The 21,007-nt window shown below is 36.3% G+C and overlaps 1 protein-coding gene across 2 annotated transcripts in view; it reads right to left on the reverse strand.

Annotated features, from left to right (window-relative positions):
* Positions 1–1,233: 1,233 nt before the first annotated feature.
* Positions 1,234–21,007, reverse strand: part of LOC121867539 (pecanex-like protein 4) — a 44,055-nt gene continuing 24,281 nt past the window's right edge. For both annotated transcript variants that reach the window (XM_042367538.1, XM_042367536.1), the window contains 14 exons: positions 20,284–20,465; positions 19,965–20,116; positions 18,834–18,980; positions 17,631–17,908; positions 15,485–15,662; positions 14,412–14,542; positions 13,493–13,742; positions 12,784–13,026; positions 12,549–12,610; positions 11,108–12,375; positions 7,777–7,941; positions 7,044–7,317; positions 6,228–6,377; positions 1,234–5,720 (listed from right to left, as the gene is read on the reverse strand). In XM_042367538.1, coding sequence (XP_042223472.1) covers positions 5,562–5,720; positions 6,228–6,377; positions 7,044–7,317; positions 7,777–7,941; positions 11,108–12,375; positions 12,549–12,610; positions 12,784–13,026; positions 13,493–13,742; positions 14,412–14,542; positions 15,485–15,662; positions 17,631–17,908; positions 18,834–18,980; positions 19,965–20,116; positions 20,284–20,465 — 3,639 coding nt within the window. In that variant the 3' untranslated portion in view covers positions 1,234–5,561. The remainder of the gene's footprint in view (positions 5,721–6,227; positions 6,378–7,043; positions 7,318–7,776; positions 7,942–11,107; positions 12,376–12,548; positions 12,611–12,783; positions 13,027–13,492; positions 13,743–14,411; positions 14,543–15,484; positions 15,663–17,630; positions 17,909–18,833; positions 18,981–19,964; positions 20,117–20,283; positions 20,466–21,007) is intronic.

Raw genomic sequence — 21,007 nt, forward strand, 5'->3', positions numbered from 1 at the left:
ACTAGAACATAGGTATTGTGTCAGAAAAAGTGGAGTTTGGGGGTCAGCCGGTCTCTATTTCATTTAATCCCATATGTTATGTTGTTCACTTTACGCGTTTCTCACTTTCCGCGGTACCCTGTGGGTTGAATTAACCACGTAAAGTGAGGGTTCACTGTAGTTCATATTATTTTTTCATGAGATTCCTAATAACCAGACCCACATTTTCTTCAGAGTTCCACATCACTTTTTTTTTAATCTTTCCTTTATTTTTTTTGTGTTCACTGCATCTTTTGTCAACACAACTAATAAATAAATACTGTATTGTGTACCTGTATTATTAACTCATATCTGTCATAAGTGTTCTTGACAGTTTCTTTCTTCCCTTACATCTTTTGTCAACACAACTAATAAATAAATACTGTATTATGTACCTGTATTATTAACTCATATCTGTCTTATGTGTTCTTGACAGTTTCTTTCTTCCCTTATTACATATTACTTTTCTTTTTCTTCTTTTCCCTTTATTCTATTTTCAGTTTGCTCTTTTTACAACCCTTTTATTTTTTTTCTTTATCTGATTTTTTATCTTTATTTCCTTTATCTTCTCTTTTCGTTTTTCTTCTATTACTCATTATGTATATCCCATTTTCAGTACAAATAAACCCTATAATCCCATATCTTCTCAAGTAATGTTTAACAAATGCTCTTCAAGACATATTTCCACAAGCTTGGACGGTATTAATGTCTATGTCACTCTTAAATTCTATGTATCTCTTAACCTTTCCTTTCTAAAGCTGTTCCATTATATTAATTCCGTACCACACTTAATCCATTCTGTACCACACTTCATCCATTCTGTACCACACTTAAGCTCACTCATCACTGTTCTTTCATACTAAGCCTGTACAGCATCAGAATTAATCCACCATTTCAATTTACTAAGTATTAAGCTGTTAGTTTTCACACTTGTATTTCTTGCTGTATCTGTATTCTCTGACATAAAGTGAATCAAGAATGGTGGCAGGAAAGCATTAGGTGAGAGAAGGTGAGGATCTGATCTATTTTAATCTAGCCAAATATAACCACACCTCAGGTGTGCAAATTTAAGCTATGTTATCTTATTTTAATCAAATCTAAGATAAGTAAAAGTAATCTAAGCTAATCTAATATGACCAAACCTAAGTTAGCTTAACAAAAGTGTAATGTAACAAAAGGTAATTTAGTTTAAATTAATCTTAATAAAATACAGTATGAGTAATTTACAATAGTATTTCACTATAACATAAACAAACTACAGGTATAACAAAGAGAAAATTCACATATAACCAGACCTTTTAAGACTCAAATTAGTACAAACTATTAAGTTAAACATAACAATATCATTACAATAAAAAGCACAAGTACCAGTTACCTAAAATTACTTACGAGATGATTCAATACACAAATATTTAATAATCTATTTATATATGAGTAATAAATATATCACAATAATCTCAATATCACATTATCATTAAAAATTATGCAGTAATTCTCAAATATTTTGAAAATTTATCACCTGTTCATGAGCAGTACCAATGTGGTTATATATTTTTTTATTAATATCAACTCATAACTTTAGTGGTCCCCCCCCCCCTAGGTAATGGATAAAGATTGGGCAAAAAATGATGTGATTTCTTCTACAGAAATACAGGTTAAAGATCAACAACAAATTAATGTATCAACTGTGTATTAATACAGTTATCAGGGTGAAGTTAGTGTACACACAGGATACAGTACTGTGAAAAAAATTAAAGTGAATCCTATTAACACGACTTCTTACTAGGGACAATGAGGATGCAGCACAATGTTTACCAAGCCTTCAGTATACAAAGAGGCAGTGTGTCTGGCACTTCACCTGACCGCCTTCATTTCTCCAACTGCCAAGTTTAGTGGTCAATTATCTCTAGGTGTACTGGGAGTATCCTGGGATCGAGCCAGCGACCCTTAGAGCAGGAGGCAAGTGCTGTATTCACTAGTTACTGCACCCCACAGGTTACTCCACTATCATCTACACCTGGTCAGCTCCCCCCGTCTCTAAAGCCTCAAGCTGGAGGCAGGTGATGGAGCAATAGTGAATGAGTGTTTCTATATCTATTTATCCATTTATATATCTAATGATTTCTATATCTTAAGGTACCTGTACTCTACAGTTTCAACAGTTTAATTTTTTTTTCTTTTTTAATGTTACAAATTGTCTTTGTTCATCTAAAAAATATTGAACTGTATTTAGTACAGTAAATGACTAGAATAATTGGTCAACAGTACTGTACAGTATTTGGAATCACTGTGGTGTGTTTTATTCTATTATGAGACTATTGATGTACAGGTACTGTATTCCAGAATAAGTCATATTATAAAAAATAAAATTTTTGTTCAATCCAGAATGCGACATCTAGCTATGTCCGTCAGTAGAGGATGTGAATTCAGTAGTAGTAGTTTCACCCAGGACCCAAGGGGACCATACTACATGTATAATTATCAAGGATGTAGAGCCACTTGGATTACCAAGTTAGATCCTCATTTGGCTTGCATAATTCAAAGGAGCTGTGTCTCAGACAACCTGTTTTCACCATTGGATTGTGCAGTTTGTTATGATCAAATTTTAAAAATTAATCAAGCTGTAGGAGATAAGAAGGTATTATCAAAGATCCAAATTAAAAATAGATGGAATAAGGCCTTAATGAGTAATTTCTGAATGTAAAACACTGGAAAGATCCCATGAAACACAACTACACAGTGGTGAGTGTTAATTAAAATTTTTAATTTGTCCATTGCCCCATACTAAAAAATTATTTCACCACATTGTGTTCCAAGTTATAAATTACTATTTAATTATAGAAAATGGTTGTAAAACAGTGACAATGATGATTATGTGTTTAAACCATAAAATTTACCAGAATTATATTTACTAGTGACTCTGTATAAAGGCATCTAACAGAGCAGCCTGACGTGACGAAATAAATGATATAGACAATAAGAGTTTTCAGCATCAGGACACATTCAGACAAGTAACTCCAAAATCTCTATTGTACAGTTACTGTTACATCTCTATTTCTATATTAAATCTTCTTAGACTTTTAATTTATTGCATATTTTCGTGTACTGTATCTAACTCTTCTTTTAATCTCCTGGAGGATAGTCAGACTAACCCTCTTTCTCTTCAGCATTATATTATTCTAGGCTGATGATGATGAGTAATTGGAAGACATTATGAAAAGCTCGTAGTAAGGCGGTAAGGAAGGGGGAACATGGATTGCCCCTGGGAGGATTGCAGCAGGGATGGGGCTGCTGGCCGTGTGTATGTGTGTGTGTGTGTGTGCATATTGTCTTGGGTTGGGTGTGGTGCTTTTGGCCCTTAGAACAGTTTTTTTTTTAATTTTTTTTTTTTTGCCATTATATTTTTTACATCAATACTTGCCAGGCTCTTATATAATATGGGGGGGGGGTTCTAGATATGCGAATTAATGATGTACTGGATGAGTGTCTACTGTACCTTATGTTTTATTGTGTTGTCTTTGGATGGTGTTGTGATGAAACCCTTTATTTTACACAAGAAATTGTCTTAACACCATCTGTAAAGGATTGTATGGTGTAATTTTCCAAAACCTATGAGAATTACTGTATGAGTCAATAAAATGCCCTTCAAAATATAAAAGAATCATAAAAAAATAACACTCAAAACTACTTAGTAACATACAGTACCAATACAGTATATACAAATAAAAACAATGACATTTGTACTCGCCTCAATGTAAGTCTATGGTAATGGTATATTTAGCGCTTACTACAGCAAAAATTACAGAGTAGTAATATCTCCGTTAGCCGGAATCCCTCTTAACCGGAACTCTCTGATAGCCGGAATTGAAATTTTCTCGGAAAATCATTCCAGAAAATTCTAGCTTTGAGAACGATTTTCACTTTAAGCTTATAAGCTCCTTCACCAATACCCGTAAGTCTAGTTTTGATTTCCTCATAAGAACCTGATTGTTTAATAAAAAAGAAAAATCCCCAAATTCTACTCCAATTCATCCATCTTCATAAAGCATTAATCTCCACATATTATCAGTCATTAGTACTTTCTCTACACCATCATCTTAAACTTTAAGTGACTGAGCTAATATATCACATACCTGACTAGTCCATTATGGCTGTTACCTTTTCTTCTTTTACTAAATGATTGATGAAATCTTGTTCTTGTGTTATCCTCCCTTAATGCAGATCATCTACAATACTTTTAAATTCTTATTCCCAGAAGCACTGCTCATTGATATTCTCTTCCTCAAAATTGTCTCCCCACAAGTTTCAATCAGAAGACTTCTAATAATAATGGTTCCAACTGTTGTTCCCTGGTAAGAATCACTTTCACGTGCTCACATGATTAGCCGACCCATAGGCATGCTAAAAATATAAATATTATAAAGTACATGATTTCTTGATTTAAACAGTCATGAACTTACTTTATAAAACTAAAAAAACACAAATTGAAAACATAATTTGTTGATTAAATAAATTGTAAACAAAGACATAATTATCCTCCAAAGTTTTGGTGAATACATCGAGGAAAAGTTGAGCCATCTGATGCACACACACAACCTTGAAACTACTAAACAGTTGGCAAGTCTGAAGAACCTTATTCACTCTCTGCCAGATGCACGATGGTTCCAAACTATCGGTTGAAAATGTCTTCTCATCACAAAATATGACCCGTTACCAAAAGTTGTCGGCCATGTCTGTACGCCATCCCGTAAATTCTACACATGGCTCTTTGTGGCATTGTGTTAATTCAGTCTCCCCATTACTACTCATGATGTGCCTTATTCCACCTAGTGCTTGATGCGCTTGTTAAAAGATTTTGTGCTTGCTGTGTATTTCTCTGCTATCTCCACTGAGCTCACACCACTCCTTTACAATGAAATCTTAGCTCCTTTCATTTCCCTTGTGGTTTTGTGCCTTCAAGTTGCTTTTTCCATAATTGGTGAGGTGTGTTCACGATGACAGTTGAAATGAAATGCAGATGTTAGGCTTGCTCAACTATGCTTCCTATAAAAAGGTTGGTTTTGATACACACGAGAATCTGACTAGATACTGGCAATGGTTCATGAATCATAGACTTGTAACATGATAACTAAGGAGGCAAACATGTAAGTCGTCATTAATATATCTATGTTTTGATGCACCATAAATGGACATGACATCTAATCACAAATTTATTTCACTGCTTCATTGATGTGCATTTCTTATTCAGTGGATGAGCAAGCTTTCCTCTTCTGGTATAAATTGAACATGAATATTTTGAACCATCATTTGGTGACCAACTCAAGAGATTCAACCTAGTCAGGCATACCAACTGACCAGATGTAGTCATGATTAAGCTCTTGTTATATTCTGCCAGGTTTAATTAATCATTGGATAAAACTGGGAAAATACCGGTACTTGTGTCTCTACCTGTACAACAATTAATATAATTCTATACTGTAACTGTACATCTCCAACCCATCTTCTTAAATATCTGTACATTTGAATATACTGTATGATGGATCTCAATGTCGCCCTTTTTCTTGCTCAGAAGAATAGACTTGTTCAAAGGTGGCATTGAGCCAAGCAACAGCCAAGCGCAGAGGAGGACTGGAAAAGATTGGATACCCCAGAGGAGGATCTGCAGCTTGGATTGTTAAATTACGCAGCAGACCTGGCTGGGCCTGGAAAGACATATTTTTTATTCAGAAATGGTGGACTGATCCTGGAAATCTTATTTTATGGTTAAGACTAGATTACTCACATATACTCCCAACAACTCTATGGTACAGAACCCAATCAAATACTTGAGTAATGAAAGTTTGAAATATTCCATTAATTTGTCCACTAATTAGATGATAATCCACCAGCCCTATACTTTAACATAATCAAAGTCACATGTATCGTACAGTGAAAACGATGAAGCTTCAACAGCAACAATATTCAACCATTATGATTTATCAGCAGTAAAATAATGCAGGTATCATGAATACAAAGAGGTTACCAACAAGATCAGTGAAATCATATAATCACCAACATTTTTGGATACAATGTAATCTCTCTTGGTCACATCACTCAACTGCACATTTTGTTGAGCCTACATCTCCAGTGGTCATCAATGAGATCAATATATAGTATGGTATTTCTTAGTGCTGTCTGGAGAGATATATATCAGCACCTTCTAGACATACCTGTATAGAGTAGCGTTCATCATCATCGTTGGTGAGGTAGAGTAACTCAGCCACCAGAGAGGCCCACAGACCCCTCACAGTCTCACTACCGAGTCTCCCCACAGCTATTTCTGCTTCTCCAAGAGTCAAGAGATGTGATGTGTAAACACCCTAAGAATACATAATAAAACTTGCCATTACCTTCATACAGAATATATTTGAATATGGCAGAATAAATACTGCATTAACTAATTCATCATTCTATATATATACTGTATATGAAGCTCCATCACACATTATAATTATCATAAAACTGCCTGGCAGACATATCCTTATTTGCATGTTACATCACCCAAGCATCATACATATCTCCAATATCAATACCTCCTATATTATGCCCATGTCCCATTTTGAACTCAGACCCATTTTTAAAACTGTATCTCTCTGTTTTATCATCACTTCCAACTTTACCATTTTCATCTATCATGTACCGGTATATATTTTATTGATTACGTATTTCATTAACTTCCAAACTCCACTTCCAATTTTCAGAAGTTTCAATGCTTCCTACTTTCCAACCATTCTATTATGACCTGCCCATCTGACACTCATATATCACAGAATGCTGATGTAATCTCTCTCTCATACCCTGCCAGACCAGTAAGTTCATATTTGATACATGTTTAATCTCCAAGGTACAGTACTAGGATACTAAACAAAATCATAAACAAACAACACAAATAAGATGTAATCTCATTGTCTGAAAAAAACCTGAGTATCTTGCTGCTTTATTGTTATTTATTACATTATATAAACCACAAGTCTAGCTGTGCTTACCTTAACAGCATTGTAACCCAAAGAAAAGAGATTTGATGTCTCCATCCTCACTGCTTCCATCCATGATTTTGGCCACCTAGTTTCCAGAAAATGCACAGCTTTACCCTTTGGGGAATCAGAAGACAGACGTGAAGCAGGGTGAGTGTGAACCTCAACTCTGCTGTCAGGTCCCAGGTACCAGTTGTGTGTGTAATCCTCCATAATTGTGAGTAGCTCCGCCCATCCAGTCATCCCCCCAATTAGGATATGGTCAAGTGCGAGTTTTACACCAACTCTGAAATAATACACATTGTTGAATAATCTAAAACAACATACAGTATCATTCATCCAACAGATACAATTCTTCAATATAACTCCCATCAAAGATCTCTGGGAGAATACCTGAGGCCCATCTACTTTGCACCTACAGGTGTTTGAAGTTGGGCGAGGGGGTGCTATGAGAACAATGTCACTGAAAAGTTTTTCATACTTGTTACTTCACACTGAGCAACATTTAAACAATTCTTATATTCTTATAATAACAGATTCAATTGACAGTGTACACTCGCTTCAAAAAGTATCTTTACAATTTTGTGTGAGACAATTTTGACCTTCCGGAGACAACAGGAGCAGCGATGTTCATTTTGAAATCATTGGACCTCTTCATAAAGATATCTTTTAGAACGAGTGTACACAAAAGTGAGTAAAGAGGAAATAATAACTGATACTAATAATAACTATGAAGTTCCCTCACCTATAAGCATGAAGTACTAATTCATATAAGATTTGCTTGTTGATGAGCCATTCAAGAGCCATTGACCAAGAAAGCTCTCCAATAAAGGTCTTGTAGACTTGTGAAGGTGAGGGAGCATGAATGTCAGTTCCAAGGACAATCAAGTGGCAGGTCCCAATCAGGAGCCTGTGAAGAAGAAAACAGTAGTCCTGTGATAATGACATATTGTGACTTATTAGAAAACAATGGGACACAGATCTACCAAAATAATCTGAATCTCTAGGTATACGGACATCAACCAACTAAACACCTGCATGGTAAATATGTTCCCACAGAATGTATTATCATTTTAACAAGCCTTAGAAAATGAGACTGTTTTGTACCATGCAGCATAATCCCTATACTGTACACTATGGTCAGGTTATTGTGATCACCCAATGCTGCACAGTAGAGTAGGGAGTGACAGTTTGGCAAAAGTTTTCAAAATCTAATTGCTTGGGTTGGATTATTTGTCTATCGGCCACGCTAATTCCGAATATGTTTGAGTTTTTTACATCATTGCATTAGAAGGTTTGTGGATACTTTTGGGTTTGGCATGAAAAACGCGAAAAAACTGTAAATAATAAAGGGACTGGCAATGTGGCACAACCTGTTAAAATCAAGTTATTGAATTGGATTATTCGACTACTGTGTACACTGGTTCATAATATGCTATTGTTTTACAACTCAATGCGCTACAAATTATGCCGATATTTTTGCTGCAAGTCACCACATACGTATATTTCGAAAACCAGGGCCCAATATTACCAACGGCGTGGATAGATTCCGTGGAATGAATTCAGGACATTCCCGCTCATGGAACATTACCAAACTCCGTATATGTGCCAATGGCAGGCCAATGGCAATATTTACAGAGTTTGTTGAGGCTCCCTGGACGGGAATGCCCTGAATTTATTCCACGGAATCTATTCACGCCGTTGGTAATATTCGTCCCAGGACTGATCAACGAATTCAGCCCAAGTAGCTTGACTTGGACAGTTAAGGACAAAATCTCAGTCCGTACTTTTGAATAAAATATTGTTCAATAGGTGGTGATATTGAAGTGCTGAAAGTTGTTTTTTCTGTGTTGTTTTGCAGTTAGTTCAAAGGGCCGCCACCAAGATGGGTCGTCCTAAGATTAGCAACACTCAGCTGCGCCAGGGTAACGATAAGGTGTTCGGGGTTCGGATGCCTCTGCCATCTAACAAGTTGCCTCTGAACAAGGAAGTTGGAAGTGCCCTGGCTTATGAAGCAGAAAACGAGAGGTTAAGGAGAAGAACAAATGCTTTTGATTATATGGATGCCACCAACAAGGTGACTGAGAAGGTACTGGATGTGTATAGGAAGGCCACTGTCCCCACTATCTCTGAAATCAGGGTGAAAATGAGAGTCCACGACCTGTGGAGGATGCGGAGGGAGACGATGATGATGAAGGGAAATGGACAGAAACAGAAAAGGAAGAAAACGAAGAACGGGAAGCTGAAGATGAGGTTCGAGGATATAGCTGAGAAGTTGTTTGATGTGGCAGACGACAGCAAAGTGCACGAACGAGAGAAAAGCTTCCTGGCAGCCCAGAGGAAACCGGGAAGGGAGGGCTGCATTGATGGCGTTGACAAAATTGTGACTGCCAAGCTGAAAGAAGAGAGGGAGAAGGAAGCGAAGAGGGCAAAGAAAAGGGCTGAGGAAGAGAGGAAAACTGAGAAGATGAGGTCAAAGAGTAAGGAGGAGATGGAGAGGATGTCGTGTAAAGTGTCGGCAGTGGATGACAGTGCTCAGGAAGAAGATAGTGATTATAAGGATGTCAATGACAATGAGTTCAAGGCTATGGTCGACAGGAGAGCAAGATCAGAGAAAAGGAAAAGGGAGAAAGAAGCCGAGGACAGGATCGGAGAAACTGCTGACAGGTTCAAGGTATCCAATGATGCAGTGGCTCACATCGCAAACACCATCAGAGCTGCAGACAACATCATAACTGAAGGGGACAAGTCTAAAGTGACTAACTGGAAGAAAGTGGAGAGAGTCAGGAAGAGGTCACGAGAACAGAAAAAAGAAAAGTGAATTGGGCTGAATTCGTTGATCAGTCCTGGGACGAATATTACCAACGGCGTGAATAGATTCCGTGGAATAAATTCACGGCATTCCCGTCCAGGGAGCCTCAACAAACTCTGTAAATATTGCCATTGGCCTGCCATTGGCACATATACGGAGTTTGGTAATGTTCCATGAGCGGGAATGTCCTGAATTCATTCCACGGAATCTATCCACGCCGTTGGTAATATTGGGCCCTGGTTTTCGAAATATATGTATGTGGTGACTTGCAGCAAAAATATCGGCATAATTTGTAGCGCATTGAGTTGTAAAACAATAGCATATTATGAACCAGTGTACACAGTAGTCGAATAATCCAATTCAATAACTTGATTTTAACAGGTTGTGCCACATTGCCAGTCCCTTTATTATTTACAGTTTTTTCGCGTTTTTCATGCCAAACCCAAAAGTATCCACAAACCTTCTAATGCAATGATGTAAAAAACTCAAACATATTCGGAATTAGCGTGGCCGATAGACAAATAATCCAACCCAAGCAATTAGATTTTGAAAACTTTTGCCAAACTGTCACTCCCTACTGCACAGGTAGTGAGTCTTATCAGTCATATTGTATCCAGTTGTTATATTTGGACATGGCTGACATGAGGGAATGTGGCTGGGAAATGGAAACTATCAGCAGTTGCCTCAAGTACCTTGCCACAACCTTTGTATTCTAGGGCATTCCATGATCACTATTTGTATGAAGTTTCATGAAATTCATTCGAAAATTGTTTGAAAATTTGACTTTAGAAACTTATGATGACAGTCAGAAAACCTTTGATAACAGAAAAATACAGTAATGAATATGGACACACAAACACACTCTCTGATAATGGACAGTGAGGCTCCTGAAACACTGACAAAGTATTACTATTTTTAGTGTTAGTAATGCTGTTACTACTACTATTACTTCTATCTATACTTTAGCTCAAAATCTATACCTACTGATTTCATATTAGTACATGTACTGTACTGTACTGTACTATACTGTCAAAGTTAATTATATCTTCCATTTAAATATGTGGCTACATCTATAGTATCTTTGTATATTTCTTTCTGATGACATACTCCTGATATTTTCATTTAAACATAATTAAATCAATCATATTTATCTATCTTTAAATAAACTTGTGAGATGTTCAAAAGAAAAATTAAAAATTTAACAATGCAAAAGATAAATTATTATTGTAAACCACAGAGACCTGACATAAGTATTGTATCTCACCTGTAAGACTCCTCCAAGGTCTCATCATACTGCATTCTCTGGATGTAGGTTTCTTTTTCTCCTCCAACTCTACCACTGGATTGTTCAGAAGACTTTGAACTACTACTGCTGCTGCTGGAGGTTTTGCTACTTGGGGTAGAGCTTTGATCTAGCATATCTACATATGAATGTCCAAAAGTATTGAGCAAAAATTTAAACCAAGCATGTGGAAAAGTATCCTGAACTTCATCTATCACTTCTTCATCAAAGGGTAGTTCTACTATCCAATTGGGTAAGGGAGCCAATGCAGTACTTATGGGACTCTCGTAAATTGGTGATCTAACTTCAGGCTGTGCTATCATTCTTAGATTGACTTTGGCAGAAGTTCTGTGATGAATTGCCTTAATCTTTATGTTAGTCTTTTCATCTTCTTCAGAAGAGGAGTCATACATGAGGCCTGGGATGAAGTTAACTTGTCTATTATTTCCCCTGAAGTCTTCTGAAGAGGAGGGAGAACCCATAGCTCTTGACTGTAATGGAGGAAGAGTTTTCTCATTCCTTTTCCTGATGTTTGTTGTTTCTTCCTCACTAATATCAAAAGGATCACCTTCATTATCCCATTTTGGTGAAGGTGGAGATGAATCTCCAGTAGGTACAATTGGAATGAGTTCAGGTGCTAATGGGTCATCAACCCAAGCTATTCGACTTCCTCGCCCGCTCTGGCTCTGAGACTGTTGAGAAATAGAGATCCGTCTACCAAATGGGGGTTGCCGTTCCTTTCCATTATTGTCTAACTCAACTGTGGTGTCAGGAAATCCTTCCTCAAAGTGATATTCTGTTCTTCTGGTTACTTTTGGTAATTTTCTTAAGTGTTCTTGAGATCCATTTTTTAAGGCACTTTTGGTTGGTCTCTTTGATTCTTCAGCGGTATCTGCATCAGCAACTTTGTCAGATCTATTTACAATGTAATTCATTACTACATACAAAAGAGCTTTATGGAAATATTCCTTGACCAGAATGAGTGTATCTGGCGAGTCTATAACACCTGTTAGGACGTTCCTTGTGTCTGAATATCCCATAACAGAAAAGTTTGAGAGAGGAGTAAGAGTGTGAAATGCATGAGGGTTAAACAGTGATGATATAATCCCCTTGTTGACCACATCATCACCATCAAAAGCTCTGCTGAAGTTAGCATCTACTCTTGAAGCTTCAGCTGTGTGGCAACTTGTTTCCTGCAGCTCAAGACCCTTCACATTGTAGTACTGGTAGGTGAAGCCACACTCCAAAATCTACAAGTACAATGCCGAGAAGGTTAGGGATAAAATAATATACAGTAATGACAAATTAATGCATATTTTCAGGCTTAAAACTTTCAATTTTTATATTCATTCATTCACTACAGTACCAGGACACAAAATACTGTACACCTAAACTCTCAAAAACAATAAATGAAGATACTGACCTGAACCCAAATGAATCTGTCTTCCCAACGCAGGAGAAAATGTTCTCCAGGTTCCGTTATCCCTGAAAATATATTAAAAAATTATCCAATACACAAAGTAAATTTTTGTGTACACTATACAGTACAGTATATATAAATGAATACTGTAGCTTGATGAATGTCCATGAACAAATTATGAAATGGTCTGGAATGCAATTATTATATCCTCAAATAAAAAGATGATAAATTCACATACCTAATGATCCACACTGCAACAAATTATGCAGAGCAAACACAACATGGGGAGTGAGCTGCTCGTAGTACACCGAGTCATCACAAGAGTTCGATGATCGGCCAACAGGGTACGACCAGAACCTAAGGGGTCGTGGGAACCCCAGAAGGAAGATGGGAAGAGTGAAGACTGGTAGGAGAGGGGCAGATATAACAGCTGACAGGATAACAAGACCAAGGAGGAGAGGTGATATGCCGATGTTGAACCCTGTAAAAATAATTATGAGTAATGTGCAGCCTTGAGATAAAAACACAAACAACATCACCTCAATGCCACACAATTTCCTGAAACATCTATAACCAAAGTTGTGAGGTCTATGGTCTTAAGGTTCACTTTGTATTATATGTAACTTTACACTTCCAGGGTAAATTATTAACTGATGCATGTAAGAATTTTACTCTATTATTCTGATGGCTGATCAACTTATATTTGTTTTATCTATTTATATTTCTTCACCTTCTTTCACACACAGATTCCACATTCAGTATCTTCACTAAATCTTTAAATATGTGATTACTAAATTCTGTACAAGTTACTAGAAAACAGTCTCTTGGTCAACTGCTTTTAATACAAGCTGTCTAATACAGTATACAGTATCTACACATACACATACTTGTACTTTTCAAGGGAGCTGTATTTTTAAGATATGATGACACTTTAATATGACACCAACCTAAAAGTAAGAAGCTGATGGAATGCTGTTGTTTCTTCTCTGTAAAAGGTGTAATCATAAAGAGGATGACAGTAGTGAGTCTGTTTATCATCCTGGTGCCCCACAGGTGACCAATACTCAAGATGAATATTCGTGTGGCAGGGGGCAGAGTATCCCATGTTCCCATAGATATGTCTGATTGCCGTCGGATCAACTCAATTATGTAGTACAGAGAAAGCTGAAGGAATGATGCTTGAGGAAACTGCCATATCTGTCACAAGAAAAAAACCCAGATATCTGTATAATAAAACATTTTTTTATTATACAAAACTGCCAGAAGTAAAAAAAAAAATAATAACAATAAAAATAAAAATCATAGCATGTGAAGAAGTTTAATAGCTTATAATGTGTAAAAAAATCTGATGACAGAGAATGAAATTTTTTAACTTTATTCTACATGACTTCTCTTCTTCAACATACAATGATGTATGTAAAGAGGAGCTAAAATCACATAAAATACTGTGCTTTTTGAATAGGATTATGTTACAGGAGTCAGAAATCACAAAGATAATGAACTGTATTAATGGTGATAAGTGATGAGGATGATATGATAAGGATCAGATATTACAATGAGGGTCTGGTGGTGGGTAGGAGGAAGAGAATGGTCCATGAAGTGAGAGGTATAAGTCACAACAATACAGTACACAGGCTGGGGATGTTGTGTGAAGCGAGGGGTATCCATGACAGGGCTGTAGGGTACAACTGAAGCTAGAATTAGGATAGTAATATGGAGCAAAGGAGCTACTCTTACATGGCCAAGTTTTTATAAGAAATGAGAGAAACACAAAATCTATGACTATTTAATAACATATGAATATAGATAAAAAAAAAAGAAAAAAGGTAAGGAGTGAAAGACATTTTGGAGAAAAAAAATTCTTACCTGTCTAAAAATTCTGACGAGGGGAAGGGTAAGTATAAAATGCGTAAAGCTATAACGAGGTGCTCCCATCTGCAGGTGAACCTCAGCAGACACCACTTGATGAATGAGTATCAGTGACACCAGTGGACAACCTGGTCATAGATAGAAAAAAGAAAATCATAAGAATGAAACAATGAGGATTATGGCTCGCCTAAAGATTAGATACCCCAGCTTGTTTAACCTGATGATTAAACACAATAACTCTAACCTAAGTACAGTACCTACCCTAACCTAACCCCACCTAACATAACCCCCAGCTAACATTAGTGTTCTAACACATCAGGAGAAATAATCTGGGACATCCATTCTTCAGGTGATCCAAAACTCTTTTAATACGTTGCACACTACTTTACTACTGACTCCATCATTAGTTGTTTCTAGACCCATCAACGCCAAAACGAATTCTTTCTCCCCCTGGAAAATATCCATTCACACTCTTTAATATCATTATCATCAATGTTTTGCTACAATTTTCCATTCTTGCTTGGGTTAGCTGTGATTACCTGATGGCAACTGTTGGGTAAAGCCAAAAACGGTATGTGCCCCTCCTGCTCACCACCATAAATTCAGGGCACCAACCCCAAAAATGCAATAGAGATCAGGGGATGGATACACCTCTGTTGACTCGGTTGTCATCAGGGATGTTGAAGCAATGTTATGGTATACAGCTGAGAAGCAAGGGGTTGTGCCTCCCTGAAGTAATCAAAGACTAACCACCTTCTCTTTTTAAATTTCACACAACTCTTCTCCCTAAACATTTAGTTGAGCTACAATTGACCCAATAATGACTGTACCAAACATATTCACTCACATAACTAAAAGACTTCAATGGAGTAATGAGGGTATTAATAGAAGTTTCAAGTGTAACAGAGAGTACTAGAGGGCTTCAAGGTCCTCCTGACTATGAAGTAAGTTAATGAAACATGAATTTGAACTACTATTTGCATATTCTTGTACAATTCACCATCAATTGCTTCTCACAAACTCTGCATACTCAAAAGCTAAAGGATTTACTACAGCACTATAAGACACACCTATATGAAGCAGCTGGGAGTAAATATACAAAATATTGCTGTGTTGTAAGGCTTTGTGGTATTTGAACAGAGGATTCCGGATGATGCCCAGGAAATAAACTTTCTGGATTTCATTGATAAGAAGCATTGTTGTAGTGATGACAAGGAGGCCACCTCCCACAGTGTTCTGGGCTGGTACCTAGAGCCAGAAATAAAAAGTTAGTTGAGTATAAATGATGATGATGATGATGGTGACAATGGTTATGATGATGATGATGACAATGATGATAATAACTGCAACTAGATCTCACTGATTCAAAGTCAGTTTTTTTAGGGTGAGTGAGATAATCATCAGTCAAGACAACATCAGTAGCAAATTCCTTAATGTAAGGAGAAAAACTGTGGGTGTATGAGAAGAAGGCACTGTAACCCCTCTCTCACACACACACAAACTGACTTTCATTAATTCTTTATTTAAACTACGCTGTAATTCCATAACTCTTTCAATGAAACTCAGAGCATCAATTCATTTATATTTACTCCATCATTTGCTCTACTGTATAAACTTCTCAATTAATTCAAGTCTCTACTACTCACATCAACTCAGTAATTCCCTCAAGCACTGAAGCATTAATTCTTTATCTTATAGAAATGTGGAGAGAGTTCCTTAACCCTTTCACCACGTGGCTCGACTTTTTTCACATTTTGATTTTTGTCCTTCACCGCGTAAATCGACTTTAGTCCACACTCGTAAAAAAACTTTCTGTTAACACGTAACTCGACTACAGTTCTTCAAGGTTTGAATTATGCGCCGTCCAAGTAGATGCTGCCACATAGCGGTGACTGGGGCAAGCTGAAGCTCCCGCCATTAAAACACTAGGAGTCAACATTGCTTCTCTGTGTTTTGCCCAGTTCCCCATTTTTATGACTAATAACTTTTTATATTATATATACAGTATATAAAGTTAGTATTTATTCTACAGATTCAATACTAGCACTTGGAATGTGATAATCATTAAATTAGAAGGGAAATGAACGAGGTAATTTGGGAAGTGAAATTATTTCTTGCTTTTGCCATGATGGAAAATTATGTGACATTGTTTATTCGTGTTTTTAATTTTTTTTTAGGGATATTTTAAAAGTTTAAGAGTGTGCTATATGAAATATGTATTAGAAAGCATTAGTGCATATTAAATAGAGGAGAAAGGAAACATAATATAAGAGGAAATAGAGCGACACAGAAAACCAGAGAGCCAAACATGGCATATTGAGACAGGTTTTCCGATACTTCATGTTTTTCTTTGTCTTTCAAAATTATCTGGAATACGTGAGTGAGTAAGGCGTGTAAAATGTGAAAAGAAAATCACGTTTTTATGGATATATATGAATTTAATCTTTACCTATACTGTATATATTCCCAAAGGTGGTCTACTTTCTTGTCTTACAATCTTTGTAATCTTAATTTATATTGTGTTCCAGTCCAACAAATAACAAGTGTAATAGAATAACTCGTCTATTCCGATCTTTTATTTCATTTACCCACCAACATTCTCGTCTGAGCACAAGTGATTTTCGCATTTGCCCCTAAGATACAGTATAGGGTTTCAATATACAGTATACAGTATATGAATAATGGACAATAATATAAAATAAAATGACTTCAATAGAAAATAAACTATTTATCATTGTAGTCTACAGTACACTATCTGACATATCTACTTATGATATTGCCCATTATTATGAACACAGAAAAAAAAAGTGTTTTCTGCACAAAATAGTAAATTTACCCTAGATATTATTACTTTATGACTTTTTAATTGTTAAATATGGATTCCTTGCGCCTTTTTTCAGAAAAATAAATAAATAAATAAACATTAATGTAAGCATTTTAATTTTTTAGTGACTTGGCGCTTATTTGGGAATACCACCGAAATTGGCCGACGCGGTGAAAGGGTTAAGAGTTCACACAAAACCAAATCAATACATGTATAATGAAAGAATATTTGTATAATAAAGTACAGTATACATATACATGCTGAATCAATGTAAACTTGTATGATGATTTTACTGAATAAATATCTATCTGTTTATCAATCACAAAGAATAAGAGAATTAATAGACACATCAGGCTTAACAAAATTGCGAAGAACACATCAGTGAAACGTACCTGAAACAGTGCTGGTTTAAGAGGCAATTCTGACTGGGATACATTACTCTCTCTTGTCTTGTTAATTACTTCATTATACCAGTTATAGTGAGGCAACTGTGAACCCAAGCTCATGCCCGCTACAGAAATCAGCATGGGAACAAACAAGGCAAGTTCCCGACGACAAGTGGTGCGACGCAGGGAACGTTTACCAGACACAGGGTGAGTTTCTTCATACTTGCCAGATAACCCAGTTAGTAATTTGACTGTGGGGGACAGCAGTGAGGAGATCATCCAAGCTGTAATGTAATGTTTTGGTTAACATTTGAAAGACAATGAGAGTTGTGCCAGAAATTAGACTGACCACCTAAAACCTATGAACCTATGTAAGATATAAACTATTAATTTAAATGCAAGTGAGAGGATAATTTAAGGTAATCTTATTCATCTGTGTGACAATTGTTTCCCACTCAATAACCAAACTATCACCATCAATGTTAGAATCTCCAAATTAATTAAAAAGAGGCAAATTTATTATAGTAGCCTTGATTAACTACAGGACAATCAATAGTCTAAAGAAAAAGACTAGAGCATAGAAATATTCTAGGAGAAATAATATTTATGGAAATCAGTAGTGATTAAGATCTAGGAAGTGACATCTTACTAAATCTTACAACTGAGAACCACACAAATAAAGACTTATATCACATAATATGGAGTACAACATGATGACTGCCTTATATTAAGTCCACATACTATACATATTTAGCAGTTTCTTTAATTTCTATTCAATTGTATCAGGAAAATAATACATTATCTTGACTTTGAACATTCTACCCATACACCATCACTCATTATCCAGCCGGCTGATACAAGACAATGACACAGCACTGTATGACAAAAATTAAACAACTATTTACATGAAAGACCATCATGCAGTATTATACAGGAATTATGATCATATTCACCAAAGACTTTGATTTTACAGACAAAACTTTTTCAACATAATGCCCCACTACATGATTTTTTGGCGTGGAAATAGCAATTAAGAAGAGAAGCCAACTCAAATAAATTCCTGCATATGTCTGTTGTATTATTGTGAAGTGTGGCCACGGCTAACATATGTATGAGAGTTTACCATAATACTGACACCTGATATGAAAGTTACCAATATATCTATGTATATGTATTTCTGCTACAACAAGTCAACTCCAGTCTACACACCTATATCAACACTTAGAACAAAGCCTCGGGCAGCTGCAAACACCATTAAGACAACAAAGTGTGGTAGAGCAGCTGACATGAAGAGCGTCAATGTTCCCCAGAACACTTGGCCCACAAGTCTCAGAGAAGAGGACATTGGAGATCCACCTGAAACGAGTTTAATAAAATTACTGTTGTGGTAAAAGATAATTTGGTACTTGCAAAGTTGTTAATGTACTCAGTCACTTAGCTTATTACTCTCTTAACTGAAAACCTTAATGACTAATCTGATAGAAATTAATGTTGTGGTACCATCCATCTTATAACTTCGTTCTCATCTACTTGGTGTAAGTCAAGTGTGTCAAGCTTTACAAGTAATATCATCACTATAACACTGTATATTATTCAAACACATAACTTCTGTCATCTACATTCATAAATATAAACTGAGGGTACAGTATTCACATACAACTCAATATTTGCTGAACATCACACAGGAATTTCTGACTCAATTAAAATGTTTCCTGGGTAAATTCATTACAAAAGTGTATACTGTACACACCAGAGTGTCACCTATCTCAAAACCTTGGAACCAAACCTCCCTTGCATAGATAATTTTCTAAGATACCTGAGGGTCTGAAATATTATGGTGTAAGTAGCATTATCAGTGTGGAGTACAGTATAGTACAACATTAAAGTGTACAGGTTGTTTACATTTATATGAAAGAAACAATAAAAAGACAGATGACTGAATCAATGAGTTTTCCCCACACTAACCTAAGGGTGTTAAGTGTGCATGTAGAATGAAACAAACTGATCTAAGATTGAGAAACCTGAAGTACCACATGGTATTAACAGTATTAACACATGCAAGAAGAGTTCATTTGTCTGATGTAAATGTGAAGAGAAGTCAATGATAAAACAAAAATTTTTACCAACGCTCCTATACAGGAAACTATGGACTGAATACAAATAAAGTCAATAAGTGCTGATAGACGAATGGATAGAGAGAAACAAATGGACAGAACAACTGACAGATGGGTATACATGGATATGAAACCATAAAGAAGAATTTTTCAACATATTATTAATCACTTAAGTAACACATTTACTGTATGTGTCAATTATATTCACAGTATATGCAACACTCACCAAGAGCAACAACTAACCACTGCTCCAGGATCCATAAAATATAAGCATCAATAGGTGGCAATATCCCAAGAAGCCAGAGGAGTGAACACAGGGCAAACAGCACATGACACAGGCCATCCAACAGCAGCAGCCAGTGCATCTCTGGATACATCCTATGGGCAGAAGTAGATTATCAGGTAAAGAAGTAGATCACCAATGATGTTTTTGTAATTGTATTATAATAAATAGAAATTCATTCTTAAAGTAGATCTTCACAATCTGCCATCGTAACATCTCTCTCACACACTCACACTTAAGTCACTCTGCACTATCACCTCACCTTGAAATAAGATGTATAAGGACACAAGTAAGCATATGAGCAGGACGTGAGAGGCCAGGCAGATCCCAGGAGAGAGGATGAAAGGTGGCAGGCTCTGGGGGGCTGCCTCCAATCAGTGGCCAGACACCAACACTCACAGTTAAGAGGCCCAGAATGGTAAAACACAGTGAGGCTTCCCATGGCTGAAAATGTAATGAGTGACCATTGTGACATATTCTTATATGTTTTCATATACTGTGCCTATTCTGAAGCCATATAACACATTTTTATGTAGCTTCTTTCTGTAGTACAGTACACTTGTAATATTCATAATGAACTTACTGTTTCTAGTACTGTATGTATAAGATTAATGAATATTAGAAAAAATTCAACAGATCATTTTCCCCTTATAGCGATTCTATTAAATTTTTGAGCACCTCTGTTTTGCGTCCCCGCAAACATTCTCCTACTGAATTTACTTTGACTTTATATTTTGCATACCGGTAATTCCTCTCAAAGTATACTGGACAGCACCATTCTCCTGTAAGTTTCCTAATTAATGATTGAGAAAACTATCAACTGGATCTCAGCAATGCAGATACAAGTAAAGGAAGACAGAAGAAAGGCATATACAGTAATCTCTATTAACGTGTTACCAATACTTTACTATATGGTATTACTTAATTGGTCTAAAGCTGGGGTGCTCAGCCTCTTCTGCAAAGGGGTTGAATTTTATACTGTATTT

The sequence above is a fragment of the Homarus americanus genome, unplaced genomic scaffold (assembly GCF_018991925.1).
Source record: "Homarus americanus isolate GMGI-L3 unplaced genomic scaffold, GMGI_Hamer_2.0 scaffold23598, whole genome shotgun sequence".
NCBI classification, from domain to species: domain Eukaryota; kingdom Metazoa; phylum Arthropoda; class Malacostraca; order Decapoda; family Nephropidae; genus Homarus; species Homarus americanus.